Source organism: Buceros rhinoceros, unplaced genomic scaffold (genome assembly GCF_000710305.1).
Source record: "Buceros rhinoceros silvestris isolate BGI_N320 unplaced genomic scaffold, ASM71030v1 scaffold4235, whole genome shotgun sequence".
Taxonomy (NCBI): Eukaryota; Metazoa; Chordata; class Aves; order Bucerotiformes; family Bucerotidae; genus Buceros; species Buceros rhinoceros.
The window spans coordinates 35,642-52,668 of record NW_010410999.1 but is presented as its reverse complement, the minus strand read 5'-3'; the positions used below and the strand labels follow the sequence as shown (position 1 = coordinate 52,668).

At 37.6% G+C, this 17,027-nt stretch overlaps 1 protein-coding gene across 1 annotated transcript in view; it reads left to right on the top strand.

Annotated features, from left to right (window-relative positions):
* Positions 1–17,027, top strand: part of IMPG1 (interphotoreceptor matrix proteoglycan 1) — a 44,562-nt gene that overhangs the window by 14,280 nt on the left and 13,255 nt on the right. The window contains exons 7-11 of the mRNA XM_010135807.1: positions 759–817; positions 2,555–2,575; positions 3,954–4,207; positions 5,637–5,713; positions 6,206–6,731. Coding sequence (XP_010134109.1) covers positions 759–817; positions 2,555–2,575; positions 3,954–4,207; positions 5,637–5,713; positions 6,206–6,731 — 937 coding nt within the window. The remainder of the gene's footprint in view (positions 1–758; positions 818–2,554; positions 2,576–3,953; positions 4,208–5,636; positions 5,714–6,205; positions 6,732–17,027) is intronic.

The window sequence follows — 17,027 nt, the reverse complement described above, 5'->3', positions numbered from 1 at the left end:
AACTGTGGAACTGTGTGTTTAAAAAAAAATCCCTTTCCTCTGACAGAGTAGATGTACATAAAATATTTCATTTGACTTAGCTGTATAAATGTTGAAATGTACAATTGGAAAAGACCAATAGATCAGTCAGCTGGATATCAAAACTTGAGGGGCTGATGAAAACATTTATTATCTTAAAGTCTGAAGCACATATGCATAATTCACCCTTTCTGCTGATTGTATATTCTTCATACTGTCTCTTCAAAACTATGTAAATGTACAATTGTGTACATTAGATTTTAAAATATGTTAAGTTGCAGTATTTCTACAAGACAGTTAAAAATGTTTCATTTATAAATGATCTGAAAAATAGTCTAAATCAATCTGCATTTGGTTAATATTTCTAAATAATTAATAATTTACACTTCACGAGTTAAGGTGACTTAAATCACAAAATTATTCATGACCCCAAACTGCTGAAAATGGGAAAACCATTTGATTCATATTGTTTGACTTGCTCTATTGTAAACAAGATTATCACTGATTTGCATAATTACTAAAAAAAAGCTGTATATTGTACTTCATTTTGCCTATTAACAAGTAATGCAGGCAGCATATAGAAATCAAATATTGTATTTAAGTTGAGCAATGATGATACCACAAAGAGTTTCCTAAAGCCCTTTCCAAAATACAAAAAATATTGTCTAGGTAGTCAACCTGCAGTTGTTTTTTTAATAGTAGAACCTACACTGAATTAACGCTTTTATGTTTTTTTACAGATGCAAAAAATATTTGAGAAACTTCCAGGATTCAAAGAAATCCGTGTTTTAGGATTTAAGTAAGTAAGAAAATGAGAGTAATTTTTTTATAGGCTACTAGGATTCTCGTCTCCCTTCTTTCCTCCAGCATGAAGTGACCTATATAATAGTGGGGTATGTATTGCTATAAACAGAAAACAGTTTTCTGGTAACAACACAGAGAAGTGGAAACACTTGCCAAGTCAGACTATAAGGTTTTGAATTACTAAGTAGAAGTAGCTTTGATTCCCCGAGGGATGAAGTAACCAATAAATCCTTTGAAATTGTTTGCTAGCAACATTGTATTAAGGATTTTCTTAAATGATAAGATAAAGAGAGTTAGGAGTATGATTACTTTAGGTGGCTACTTTTTGTGTGTGCATCCTGTGCCCTTCACACATCACACAGAAGGTGTCTTGGCAAGTGAAGGTCGCAGGAGGATACGTTTACTTTTCCAATCGGTGTTTCAAGCAATTTAAAACGGTTCATTCGTTAGTAAATTTGTGCTCTGTCTTGTCATTTCTTTCAGCTTTAGCTTCCTTGTGTGTTTACTGCTAATACAAGCTACTGTATATATTTTCAGCTGAGAATCTACAGGGGAGGGGGGCACTAAAAACTGACCTTTTGCTTCTGCAGAAAGGAGCACATTATGTTTAAGAATCCAAGAAAAAGCAAATTACTAATAGTAATAGCATGAAATTATAAGGGAACAAAGAGCAGGAAAGAAAAGACAAATTCTGTGGGTTTATGGCACAGCATGGGGAACATTCAGTCCTTCTAGTAACATTTATAACATATTGAAGAACATTCATATTGCAATACAATTTTAGACAAGAGCATACTTCTTCCTAGCTTTTCTCTCTGCTAAATTGATGGGGGAAAGGAAAGAGAAGAGCAAAACAGAGTGAAAATTAGTTGCTTACATTTTGATAAGAAAGCAAAAAGCTGCCTACTGCCGAATACGAGCAGAGAAAGTCTGTAGCAGCATCTCAGAGTTACAACTTGCAATAACTAACCTCTTTCTGTTGTGACTCCAGGAGAGCTGGGATCCATTTCTATTTAGTATCATCTTGGTCTTAGTAACTGATATGAAAGTACTTTCATCAGTGAGGAAGACCAGGATTGCTTCTCATCATCTAGTAATTTAGTTAGCTCCTGAGAGTTACAGATCAGCAAAGGCAGGTGTTGCTGCCCCTTCTCCCTTTGCCATACTGCTGCATATATTAGCAGCGTTTCCCACAAGGCAATGTGGAAGGACAGCATTGGAGATATGCTAGAGAATTCATCAGGGAAAACAGCAAGGCATTCTATTACAGAGGATCAGCATAGGTATGTCCTCCAGAGGTAATTAATAAGGGTGGTCAAATTACCCGTGACTAGAATCTGACTACAGACCATGTCTGGTGACAGTTGCTACTACTCTCATAGGTGTTTGCTGCCATCATAAAGACATAGATTAGCAATGACAGTGTTCAAATTGCACCATTTGTAGTGGGAAATAGGAAAGCAGACATTTCAAACTGTCAAGATGAAATAAAATTCCTGTTTTGCCTCTCAAAACATGGAGAATCCCATTGCTTGGAAGGGAAAAAGTGAAATGATGGAGACTAGGCTGGCATTTTGGCACAGAAATAAAAATTATAGATGACATGTAGAAGATAAATTGACAAAAAATGTTTTCGATGTATGACTTGACTGATTTACCAACATACACGAGTCTTTGTTTTTCTTTCTTTTGCAATCCTTTATCGCACCTTTTCTTCCGTGATGAAATGAAGACAGAAGAAGGAGAAAGATGGGTAATTTTTCTGTAATACATAATTAAGATTAATCATTTTATAGACTATTAGAAGCACAAAGATACATCAATAAATGTTGTTTATCTTGACGTGACAGAGTGAATTGATTCGTGTTCTGCCTAAGTACAAAATCTGTGATATAAAGCAGCAGGGACAGCTTTTACCTTAATCTAAAAGCTTTGTGTAATCAGATTTTGCCAGGATCTCTCTGAAAGAAAGAAAATTGTTTGACCTAAGAAAATTCACATTCAGATGACTAAAGATCTCTATCAGTCATAACCTGAAAGTGAAAATAAATAAGGGAACTTCATATTTAAATTTTCAGTTTTGATCTGCTGTTTCCTAGCTGTATTCCCATATAGACATTATCTTCAACAAGTACATGGAATTTGATTTAACTCCATTATCAAGCCAGATAGACTGGGAATGAGACTAGATTAATAAAATGCAAGAAGCTTTTGACTGGCAGTACGAACAGCTACAGAGTCTGTGGCTGTTGCTTAAAGGTGCTGCTGGGGAATAATTTGTCTAGCAGTTCCACAATTTTCTATTTTAGTCATAGTTTAAAAGGAAGAATTGTCCAGTGCTTTTTCTGAACGCTTGCAATGTCATGTAAACATAAATATGTAGCACATACTACTAGATAAAGTGAAATTCCACTCTCCATTTTTTTGATATTATAAAAAATCAACACGGGAGTACTTAAGTTGTACAATGTACTCATTTTTAATTTTAACTCAGTGAATTTATTATTTATGAAAAGTGATGTATTAATAATGGTGAAAAATTGAGGATTCTGTTAAACAAGTACATCTAGGGAGAAGCTATACGCACTCATTTGGACTTGGAAAAGCTAACTCCCATTGTGCAAATTTATTTGCTTGCCACATAAGCTAACTTCCTTGCTATTCTTCAAAAAAGCTCACAAAATTGTCCCACATGTGGCAGGATTTTTGCTTATCTGTAGTTTTATGAACTGTCTAATCCCTTTTCATAGGTTCCTGCATAATTAATAGGTGATTATAGCCTTCTAGTAACCCTAGCTGGCATTTATGACTGTTTGAGCCAATAATCAAGGACTTTAAACATTATTACCAGTTCTACATCTCTGTACGTAGTCAGATTAACCTGGATTAGAAGATGTTTACATTTTTCTTCAATATTGGAATTTTTATTAAAAATTGTGCATAGAGAAAAAAGGTTTAAGTATAGTAAAGGTAATTTGAAGATGACAGTCACATTAGAAAGAAGTATCTCTGCATTAATTTACAGAAGAAAATATGTTAAGGTTGCACATATTTCTGCTTGTTTGTAAAATCAGCCCTCAGCCAGTCACTGATCTCGCTGCACGGGGCACTTTTTCATCTTTCCCTTGCAGATCAAGCAGCACTATAGCACGTTATGTGGTAAACTTTGAGAGAGACGGCTCAGAAATCAGAAGCACAGCAGATGACATCTCAACTATTGGATCTAATAAGGTTGAAAATGAGAAAATTCCACTTTCTCCAAAGGAAGAGAGGGAGGTATCAGCAACTAAACTCACAGTAACAGACCTTCAGCAACTGGTTGCCATAGCACTTCATGAAGACCAGTCCCTGCCGCTGGACCTTGGAACACTTCAGTTTACTGATGGTCAGTAAGCAGGCTGGTGCCAGGCACAGCTCTGAACCTCGCCCTTTCAAACTGCTGCAAGTTCAGTATGGGCGCCTTTGCTTCTTTGACAGACTGCTTTCATTCGATGTATCTCATTCTCCTAAGGATGACAGATCTAGGTTAAATTTTATAGCAAAACGTACCTTCATAATTATGCAGCTTAACTCTCAATCATATTGGAGGACCTATTTTTCTTTGTTTAGAAAAGCTGGGGGTTTTGCACAGTAAGACAAATATAAAGAGGAAAAGAAATACTACGAATATTCACTATAAAATTTTAATTTCCCAGTATGGATAGTCTCCTTTCTTTAATAAGACAAAGAGTAAGGGCTTCCTCTAACATAAATTTAGCTTTCTGAAAGGTAAATCTCGATGTAAGCAAAATATCTAACCTCCCAGTGAAGGCAGGGAGACATGCCTTAAAGAACATCTGATCCCAAGCTAAAATCAGTGGTGTGAAACACACTGTAAAGGTAGATTTTCCTCTCTGAAACTGAGAGTGGGTGCAGATAATAAGCTGGGTGGGAAGATCTCTAGTGAAGACCTCGGTGGAAGATTGAAGGGCTGCATCCTTTTCAGTAATTCGGCTAATAAATATCCCCTTCTAGTCCATTAATGATTTTTTCAAAGATAGCATAGCCCTAGTTTGAAGGAAGCGGGTGAAAAATCGGGAAAAGCATGTAAAATACGCCTTCGTATATATATTTATCAAAGCAATCTTAAAACACACACCATTTAGAGACAGCAAAATTTTCTTGAAAAAAAATATTTGATCTAATATTTCCTGTAAGAATATTTTAATGTAGATTAAAAGTCCCAAGAAAAAATTTCTTGGATGTAGCACACTCTAATACTAACTATTTTAAGCAACTTTTCCCCACTGGTTATTTTTAACAGCTAGTTAACTAGTTTTAGAAAAACAGCATGCACGCAGGAGCCTCTCTGAGGGGGTGAAGGGAGCAACTGGACACTAAAGCCAAAACACTGAGAGTAACAGTGGTGTGGAGTCAGGGTAAAACTGAAAAGAATTAAGGCTTAATGAACAATGCAGCATAACGAGTCATCATAGCCCATGCGGATTTAACTGAGGGGTTCACACTTCAGTTGATTTAAAGCACTCATCCGTGGTTCAGCTCTCTGCAGACCTATCCCATTAATACTAAATAAGGAGAACAAAGAATAATGCATATGAAATTCCCATTTTCCTCATAGTTGTCAGTTTAAATGGAAATTTATGCCTCTTTTCTTAACATGGATTTTGAAGAGTGAATTTTTTACTGAAAAATAGTTTTAATACTGGGGTTTTTTTTATGAGTTTATGTGTTTTGATCAGTTTTCAGTGTGCCACTGTTGAAATACTGTGCTCTCTCTCTCTCTCATTTCCCCAACCCCACCCCCCCACCCCCAGAATCTATTATACCACCCAGTGACTTTGATAATGATATCCAGGCCATGGTCACTATTCCTCTGCCAGGCCCTGATTTGGTAAGTTAATAGACCTTGTTATATTTATTTATTTCTCTATGAGAAGTTATATTAAACAGTGTTAAGATGTACATAATACACAGAAAAAGGCTCTTATGCTAAAAGACGTTTATGTCTTTTGTAAATACTGTAAGGATTAATGTGTTGTTATACTGCAACTGAGATACTGTTTAGAGCATTTATAGCGAATATCAGTGCTTGATTACCTTTTCCAGTTTTAATTACAAAGTAAACAACATCTCACCAGTTCAGTAGTACTTCTCACTGACAGAAAGAGAGTAAATGACAGGGGTAGTGATAATCACCTGTCTTCAACCGTTTTAAAATTTACAGGCAATATAATTAGGATCACATGCAGATGCCAAACATTTAGTATGTCCCACGGCTTCATGCTGAGTTAGCTATTTGCAAGCTCCTGTGGCTAAAGATTGCCTTCTTAGCAACGAAGGTTAAACATAAAAATGAAAGCTGCTTTTTAAAAACTTTTTCCAGGAGGACTCCAGGAGTGTGGAACTCCCGCTAGGTTACCCCAGCCCAGCAGCAGTGGACCAAACAGGAGACATCTTGTTCAATCAATTTACAACTGGAATACCTGTACTAAGCGGAGACATCAGTGCCCCTGAAGACTTTAATAATTTTGTTTCTTCTGAACCTGTGTTCCCTACCAAACCTTCCAGAGCACCATTTCAGGACAAATCTCCTACAGACACCGAAGACCACCAAAGTTTCACAGTGCCTTTCAGTGCTTTGGGTAGCACTAGCAGTCGTCCAAAACCAGAGGATTCTTATTTGCCTCCTCCAGCAGATGATTCTGCTAGCAATGACTTGATCACTGATGGCTATGAGTCTCCATTGGAGCAGGCTACAACAGCGGCACTTTATACCACAGGTGGCTTTACCCCACCTAATCTCCTGCAAGCCAGAGATGACACTAGTGAAGCTGAGGAGAAGGAAGAACTGACTGATACACCAGAACCACCTTTCAAGGAAGCTGACCAAGAGAGTCTGTCTGGACAAGGTAAGACATAAAAGATTTTTCCATATGAGAGAGTAGAAGAGATCCAGTTCTTCTTACACATACAGTCATGTATAAATACAGTAAGCACTCCTTTCAGTTATGACAGAAATTTTTCTGGACAATCACAGGTGAAAAATTTATATTTCTGATGTCAAACTTTACGTATCTACAGGTCTGATGAATGTGAAAAACTTCTTTAAATTTCTGTTTTCCATGTTTGTTTTTCAGTTTACCCATACAGAAGGGTTTTTTAGAAGCATGCATATACCTGAGAAAAAACACATAATAAAAATAAGTATATAATACATATGTTTGGGTGGAGAAAATCTGTATAATTTAGCTTTTAAAACGAAAGATACATCATAGACATGCTTCCCACAGTTAGCAGAAAAGTGTTGATCCTACAGAAGAAAAAAGATTGGACAAAGATAGCAGAGTCAGCTTCAGGGCACAGGCAAATTAGACTCTCCTCTAGAACAGCAAAATGTAAGGGTAGAGTCTCTATCAGTGACTTGGAAAGCCATGCTAGACACTGTTAAGGGCTACGATGTGCAGGTGACTGGATTGTGTGGGGCAGCAGCCTCCACTGGCAAAGCGGGAAGAGCCACGGTTCCTGCCATTGCTCTCCATCTGTCCCAGCTCTTGTCTGCTCCCCCTCCTGCTCCCTGACCTGGCCTCACCATCTCAGGTCAATAAACTTACACTTCTGAGAAGCCTGTGCTAGCTGTGTAAGATGCAAGAGATCACTACAAACATATTGGATTAATATTCAGATGTGCTTTGTCTCAGTTCTGACTGACCCTCGCAACAGAAAAGCAGAAGGCAGGTAAGAACTTCATAGGAATCAGCAGGATTCTCTGAAGAATCCATGTAGTCTCTGAGCAATACTAAAAATTCCGCAGAGAAAAACAAATAAAAACCAAACTCAGGACAAAATTTCCACGCTATAAATTAGTTTGCACAACACACTCAGTCTTTCTGGATCACAAGAATGTCATCCCCAAAGCTTTTATTTTTGCTTCCAGCTGCAGGAATGTCCCCTGCTCCTGTGAGAAGCTCTACTCTGTCCCTGTTCTTACTCTTGTTTTCTTGCTCAATCCTTGGCTTTTCGTGTCCCACCCTGCACTCCAGAAGCCTCTTGGAGTGAGCATAATGAACCCTTCTCCCCCTTTCAACATGTTCTTCCTGACCCAGCATGCCCAGAAGCAGCAAGAAGGCACCTTCATCCCTGCTGCTAAGTCACCCCTGTCAGGCAAACAGGCAATGTCTGCATGGCTGATCGGAAACACCACACTGCACGGTGATAACGTCCTTTACAATGGGCCCACACAGCAGACCTGTGAGAGGGGAGGATGCCCATGTGTGTACTGTCTATAGTATTGTTCTTTCCGGAGCCAGTAAATAACAAGATCAGCATTTTAAAGAATAAGGAACGTAAAAGCTGCCACTTGGTTCCATGCACTAGTCAGCTCCAGACAGGAAATAGCACAGCACATGACATGGTCCTGTTGTTGCACCTGGTAGTTTATCTACTACTGAGTAAGAACTTCCCGTTCCATAGTCTTGCCTTTATACACAGAATTCTGAAGCCAGAGAGAGGCAAATACTTTATAATTAGCAGAGTGGTTTAAAGATTAGAAAATAACTTCTTATGAAAATCAATTGTCAAATGTTCCTGAAAACAAGGTTTATGGTGAAAAGCATTAAACACAGCTATTTTCAAATGCATGCTGAGAAGGGTATAGTGCTGCTGAGAAAAGCACAGCATACCTTCAAATAACAGTACACCATACCTTTAAATAACATTCGTCGTAACTGTGGGAAAGTGTTTATTTGCAGGGGAAAAAGTAGTCACGTGCATTTTTCATTCTGTTCACTTTTTGGGTTAGGGATTTGATGTCATAAAGAACACATTGAGCCATATATCTATTTTGCAATTTGCTAAGTAGCTTAAAAACCTTGTTGTCTAACAGCTCCAAATGACTGAAGACGCAGAGGGTATTCGACTCACCAAAAATGCTGAGCAATTTATGCTGAAGATACTAGTTCCATTCGTTTTCTTCACATCTAAAATTGTATAGGATTTGTTCATTGCAATTTATTACATTTATTGCCTGACTGTTTTTTCACTGAATGAGAGAAGAGATATGGGAGATGGACCTCTCTCTGGCCCCAAGGTTCAAGCTTGCTTCATGGTTTGTCGACGACAATGTAGGACCACAGTTCATTTGACTCTTGCACAGGCTTGTCTAGGAGGAAGAGATCCCATGTTAACAATGATACAAAGCTGTTGTTATTATATTTGCTTAAAATGTTATAGTACACAAAACATAGAGCATGCTTAACAGAAGAGAGATTTGAAAATGTTTACTGGATTCTTAAAAGAGTCGATAGGGTATACTCTAAAACTTCTCTTTTCATAGCTTTCTTTTTTCATAGCAGTCATTCTGGCAGTTCTGTGTACAACATTCCCTGTATTCTTTTATTTCCCTAGATGTCACATATTTCATATGATCTGATGGAGTTTGAGTTGGAAATTCAGGACTTAACCACATTTTTGAGACAGGTTTTATTAAAGTCAACAGTGTTGGAGATACTAGTTTTAAAAAGGCAAGCAGAACTCCTCACTAGCTGGTACAGAACTCTTCACATTGTGCATGCAATTTCCCCATATATGATAGAGCGAACTTTCTTCATCACATGTTTAGAACTTTAAATTCACTCTTCTTTACCACGAAAGGAAAAGTTGGCTACCAGAAATCACATAGTCTGAGATTCTTTTAGGTATCTGCATCAGCTCTCTCTTTCACCGATGGACTTTATTGCATCGGTTTTCACAATGTTCCTACAGACTCCTGAACATTGGATGTCTACAACCTATGCCAACTACTTCAATTGTGCTTACCAGAGGCCACTGAGCGTATCAATACAGAAAATTCTTTCACAGCTCCCCAAGAGATAATCACTCAGTCACACACACACAAATATACAGAAAGTTTTATATACAACAGCTAGGGAGAGGAGAATAAAAAACAGGGGAGGGATGAGGAGTCAGACTAATGAGAAGTGTCCCTTTAAGCTGCGCAAGGCGGGATTTGTCAGGCTTGGTCAGCCAGTGGGAGGAATGAGCCAGGAGCAGGTGTGCAGCTTCTTTCAGATGGTGCCATGCTCATTCCGGACAGTGACGCTGTCCATGGGCAATAAAAAGCAGTCAACGAGGATTAGACAGCTGTGCTGGTCAGACGGTGATGGCAGTTACTCCCCGCCTTGAAGTAGCCCAGAACTGCTAGCGAGATATTAAGCTGTCTTTAAAGTAAGCCTAACCTTTGAAATTCAAATTCTGTTTTGAGATTTCACAACAGAATGAAGAGGAAAACCCTGGTTCAAATTTCCAGACCTCTCACTGAAAAGCTCTGAAAAGCCTGGATCAGATGCTATCATTAAAACATTTGACTACTCAAAAAGGTTTTTCTTTGCTGCAGCACCTTCAAAATATAGGCTATTTCCATTTTCCATCTACAACCAGTGCAAAACCTCTGCTTTTTTCTACTGTCTGAGTTGATACCTACTCAGTGTTCTCTAGCATTCCTCTTTCTTCTTGATGTTTTTTCCACTCTGGAGCTAACTCATAAACATCTCTTCTGCATAGTTAAATTTCTCCTCCCTTTCTTTGCAGTCTTTCTGTGACTCCACCTAAAATACTAGAACATTCACGAAGTTCCTTGAGTAAATGTTTTAGATTGTTGTTTTAAAAACCAAGAAAATTTTATCAGTAAAACAAAAGCAAGCAAATGCACAAACAGTTAAAAAGCTCATGAAGCCTGCAATAACAATAATCATATACTTTTACTTCCTAAACAGTAAGAATATTTTTAATTTGTATTTGTTTCAATTGTTGCTACTAACAAATTATACAAACCAGGTAAATGGTTATCCCCAAACCCTGATCATCATGGAGGAAGCATTACTCCTGGACAACTTATTCCAGAAGCATACAACAAACTAAAGTTAGCAGTAAAATATTTCAGCTATTCTGCTGTACTACATTTCAGTCTCACCAGCCTGGATCATGCTCAAGTTCCCAAGAAAGTCTTTGAGAGAAGATGATTCTGTAGGGTATATTCCAGAGCTTTTTCTGTGAGGAAAAAAAAGCTGATGAGGAGCAGATGGTGGTCACGTCTCTGCATGCATAACTGATAAAAGCCTCATTGATTTCCATAATTGCTCTTGTGTTCACAGAGTCTGCTTTTTGAGTGGTCCTCTTTAATATCTTCCTCCTGCCCAACAGTTAATTCAGTTGTGCACTCCTCACTCATTATTTCTAAGCAATCTCTAGAAAACCTCAGTTTGTGGATGTTTGGGGATTGTCTCTGCTTCTGCTTCATCCCCAGCTGCCTAAGCACCATCTGTGTTTAGCATAGTTTTCTATTTGGCATAACCAGCACTGTCATGGAAAAGAAAACCCCGTTACTTCTTGCCAGAACCACTCCAGATGTTCCCAGGATTGGAATTCACCCATTCTTTGTGCCAGGAACGGTCACCACTTTTTTCACATCATGATTACACAGGGTAAGAACTTCTCCGTTTCCTTGCTTGTTTTGGGGGGTTTTCTTATGTTTTCTTTGACCATAAACTGACAGAATTATCTCAACGTTCTCTCCCAATCAGCTTCTCTCTGCCCTTTCACTTGTTGCTTGCCACTTCAGATGTTCAAAGAATGGTTTTCAAGGAGGTGCTGCTTCAGTGTGGTGCTTGGAGAAGTGAACAGGTAGGTCTAGCTATGCCATTTTCTCAAACGTTATATGTGATATTGATTAGCCTAAAAGATCTCTGTGAATTGAGGAGGAGGCTGAATGCCCATATCAGGATATGTTAGATTTGAGAAAAAATCCATAGTATATTCACTGTTGCGAAAACATTAGAACTGCATACTCAGGGTATTACAGGTATCCTGAAGATTCTTAAGCATGTTAGATTAACATATGACCAAAATGCAATTATACCCTTCTGCTCAGCTAGCTCCACGCTGGAAACAGCAGGAACAACTCAAAGAGAACAAAACTTGGATCACATCTTCAAAATGTACTTAAAAATACTAAAAGAAAATGACTAATCCAAGCAAAAATGTATGAGAGAAATGCAGTACTATCCATTTGCCTAATTTAACACATTACTTGTAAAGCTATCCAATCACGTCAGTTTTACTTTAAGTTTAAGCTTCGCTTCCTTCAAAAAGTGAAACAATAAAAATCAAAATTACACTGAACATTTCTTGAAGACCTTCACGATATGACTACATAATACTCCAAAAAAGAAAAAAAGTAGCGTGGCTGGAGAAGAATGTGTGTCTGAAAGCATCAGGACAGACAACTTCACTGGCAATACATGACAGAGCAGAAGAGAATACACTCAGCATCAGCTGCAGTTACAAATAAAACAATTTTTCTTCCCCCAGTCCAGCTTCCTCCCCTCTTATTGACAAGATCTTTAGAAACTATTGTAAGAAGGTTAGTATTAGAAATACTTAGTATTTTGTTCATTAGACTGGAGAAAGGTAGTTACAGGCAGCTAACTATTTATGTTTTCCTTGTTTTAGTTTCCCATTATAGATGTATGTTCTCTGAGAAGTTATTTGTTACAGTAACAAAGTTTCATCATTTGTATTATCACCACTATTCAACAGTTTAAAAAGTTAAATGAAAGCCATGTACCTTAATCCAAATGTTTTATGTGAGAACAATCCCAAATAATTATTTAATTGAGGAGGGAAACAGCCCCCCCTCCTCAAACCGCGACAGTGTCACTTGCTGAGACTCTAACATATGTCTTGAGACTTCTTCACCCCAGTGTTATATGAAGGTTTCTTCGGGAATTTCAAAGCCATCATACAGCTAAAGGCTGTATGGATCCATTTTACTGCACTGTGTAGTTGTTGCTCCTTTTAGCATTTTAACTGACAACAAACTCCCTGACAACAGCACTCTGGCTGCTCAGATTCAGAATCCAGCCACGATGGATGGATTTAAGAAGCCAAGTCAGTGCTACGGCATTTGACCCGAAGTCGTTATCACTGTCACTAAATCTGAAATCACTACAATGAAAGGTAGTGTAAAACCAGCAGGATCCTCCCAGTTAAATACCTCCTTCCACCTCTCGCAGTGTCACTTCTTCCATTTCAAAACTACGAGAAAAGTCAGATTACCTACATCCAAGGACAACAGTTTAGCCCTTATTCTGTGACTTTCATTCCGTTAACTCCATGGTTTTAGCATTCTAGTGACTATATAGTATGAAGGAAAAAATAATGTATTCTGTTTTTACTTTTCTTGGCAAGTCCTAAAGTGCTCATCTGATGACAAAATTCTAAGAGAGTCATGGGTTTTAACTTTCTAATTTCATGTTTGTCTTCTCTGTTTTTAGGTCCTTGGGTCTACACCGTACTTGAATTTATATCACATGTCTTCTATTCTGTCTTTACCGTTTTGCAAACTAATAAACTTCAATACCACAAAACTGCCTGATGGTCCCATCACCTGGCAAATTTGCTTCTTTTTTTGCTATCATGCAGTTGGGAAAACTAGAGGAAGTGGGGAGGGATTTGGAGGGTACTTTCAGTTCTGAAGGATTGGTATTGTAACCTGTGATGTTTTGTTTCTAATAATTCTAAAGTAAAATAAATCAAAACCAGTATTCGGGTTCCACATTTGGGGTGCTTCAAAATTGTTAGAGTGGCATGCAGGAGCGTTTGTAAAGCTTTAGGTTATTTTCACACAAATTTCATTATTTTAAATGCATAAAATAAATTTTTCAAATTTAATTGTAAAACAGTCAACAATGTGAATAAGAACTGTTAATCTTCCTGAAGCTATTAAGTGAGGTTATTTCTCATTCAGCTTTGATTACATTCTTTTGTAGAAGGGTACTCACATTTATAAATTCACTGCTTCTCGTGTTTGCTTCTCTGTTTAATTAATTGATGTGAATACCAATCAAGTCAGATTTCTCAGTTTAGCGTGATATCTTACTTGTTTAAGATATATCTTAATATGATTTTACTATGGTAGCAAGCAGTGCAGAACTTCAATACAAAATAGCTTACAACAAGTAACAGTCACAGCACTTTCAATATGTTTTTTGTTGTAAATGTACTCTACTAATTCCCTTACCTCAGAAGAGTACTCTAATCTCAGCTAAACCATTTCTTTAGCGAAGACTTTAATCAGAAACCTGACTTTTAGGGCACTTGACCATAGTACATCATTTTATCCAGTGATCTCAGTAACAGGAGGTGAAGGTTCTGTAAATGGTAATGTCATATCACGGAAATAAACTCCCACTGACCTGCTGTCCATCCTCCTGTCTCTGATTATACACCTGTCTGTAGAGTATTCTTATGAAATGCAGGAATACTACTTCAGCATCCGAGTTTATAATCCCTTAATTATGAATGTGAATACTGCTAGTTGCCTAAAGCAATTAATATGGAAATACTGACTTTTCTTCCACTGCGGTCACAGAAGTGCTGAGGCAAATGGAAGTTTCTGCATTTTCTCCAAGTTTTAGCTTAGAGAGGCAGAACTGCCACAGCAATCAGGTGCAGCAGCTCTTGAAGTCACAGGAGAGATTCTAGTGGGATGATGGTTCAGACCCAGGTTTAACAGATTTTTTTTGACTGCTCTCCAGTCTCTTTCCTGCAGATAATTCCATTGCATAGTTTCAGTGCAAAATGAAATCAAACACTGCTACTCAGAGCTTTGGGGATGCTTTAAACACCAGCTATTCCTGTATTGTTCAAAGTACTTAAATGTTTCTGAAATGCTTAATTCTCTACAACTGCTGAAACATGAGGATGCCAAAGTCAGTCATAAAAATTTAAGTTGGGTCTCTCAGTATATGAGTTTGACACAGACGTATAAATTAGACTTGCTCAATTATTTATATATCTATTATATTTCTACCACCTGTTGTACTTAAATGACTACTTTGAAGGTGAAAAGGTTTTTTTTAAAAAAAATTACATGTATTTATTGCATTATTTCAAAGCTTTGAAGAAAAGGTCTTGTTCAAAAAACATGGAAAAAGCTTTAATGAGGAAACTATTAGCAAATAGCTAATTGAATTAAATAAAGACCTTAATGAGAGAGAAAATGGCAAGCTGATTTACTATTTTTGGCCATACATTGGCCAATGTATATGAAAATTATAATCAAATGAAAATTTAATTCATAATAGCACAAGAAATTCATATTTCAGAGGACTCTTACAGGTGCAGTGACCAAACACATGACATTGCTAAATGTTTATGTTGTTCCCTTTTGCTCTGACTAATTTCCATTAAGGCCGAGGGAGCTGGCATTTCCTAAGCAGAGATGGATCAACGAAAACATTAACCCTCAGGCATTCTGTAAAGGGAATTCTTTCTCTGTATGGAAGTAAAAGTAAACAGGGCTTGGCCTTGTTTTCACAGATTTACTCTAAATCTTCATGCATCTTTGAAGAACAGGTGAACAACTGTTTGCTTTTAAGTTGTTTCTTCGGTCATTGCAGAAGTATATGAAAAAAAAAAAAGAGGAATCATGATAAAGAATCCGAAGTGAAAGGAGGGCTATGAGGGCTATGTCATAACTCTGGGAACAAACATATCACAGATCAAACCCACAATCTGTTGCTTAAAGAAGAGCCCTTGGAATATATTTTCACAATGACCATACAGAAGATTAGTAAACTAGAGTTGCTCCACACCATGAATTCTACAGTGTTTTAGCTTTTCAGGACTTGATTTTGCAAATTTCATGTTATCTTCTTAGTTTCTAGAGTGTGAGGTAGAACTGACTCATTCTGAGAATAATGAGGGATTGTTATCATTACCAAATAGTATTTTACTGGGGTACAAGATACTCTTCTTGTGACATTTATTTGCATCTTTGGTGGTAAGAACATGATGACAAAGCACAGTGGCAAGATACGAAAATTTTCAGAATGAACTGAAGGTTTCTGAAGTTACACAGGGCACTACACGGTACTGAGGCAAAAGCTGTGGCTATCAGGCTGCTCTGTGGAAAATCAGACAACTCAAAACGTCTCAGCCAGGATGCTAAAGAAAGAGGACTGGAGATAGATAGTGAAAAGATGAGATTTGCTCCCAGTGAAATGAGGTTCACTGCAGTCAGTGGAGAAGGAGTTGTTTTGGACCGAGCTTCTGAGCAGTTCATATAGACAGACAGAATGACAGCCATAGATCATTCTGGGTCTTCTGGCTTGGCCTTGCAGTTAAAAAGGCAAACTTAATCAGTACTTATGTGCTGCAAGACATTTGTTGTGACACATTAGGTCAATGATCCCTTAATTCTCTTAATCCTCATCTTTCTTGTGCCAGAGTTAAAAATCAAAGACCTCAAACACAAACTTGGCACTTCATCAATTCACTTGTATACAACAGTCTTGCATCCAGGGATTTTGTGGCATTTCAGGCACCAATGCAATATGTAAATTTGAATCCAGCTTCTTGCTGTGCCAGTCTATCTGGTATTTATATCAGCAGAGCTGCCCATAAGGAGATTCTTACTCTGCATTACAGTCCAATCTCTTAATTGCACATTTTTTCCTTTGTTAGCTGTTCTCTTCAGCCAGCATGTGTACAAATACATACAAATATATTGTAATACTGAAACTTTCATATACAGAGCAATATTTGTCAGTGGAGTTGGAAAATTTTTCCATTGCCAGGAGAAAATGTCAATGCTCATTAAGCTCATGAATGAAATTAAATGCCAGGTCATCTCAATGTATAACCTTCTGGGCCTGCTTATTAATGCAAATCCACCAGAAATAAATTTCATGACAATTTGACCTTTTCCGAACAATAACTCCGTATTCATGGTCAATTAGGAGGGTTTTCCTCACTTAAAAAAATATAAGAGGACAAACTAATTAGATACCTGAAATACAGTTGTTGGAATGGCAGCTGATTTTTTTCTGATAAAAGTCAAAATTACATATTTTAGTCCCTCAGTTGGGAATAAATGTCTGCACGCAGCACTCAAGATTTAATATAACAATGCACCCAGGAAATTGCCTCTTAATTTAGTGTTTACACATCTTTGGCAACAGCAGTTTAATTTTAGATATAAAACTCTCCTCAGTACCAGATAATCCTGCCTTGTCCATGTAATACAAAGAAACATCTGGGGAGGTCAGTGAACTTCTTTGTGGGACACAAAGTGACACCAGTTTTTAATTCCATTATTTATCCTTCAGTATGGTTACTCTGGGGGTATATTTGACTCAGCATCTTTT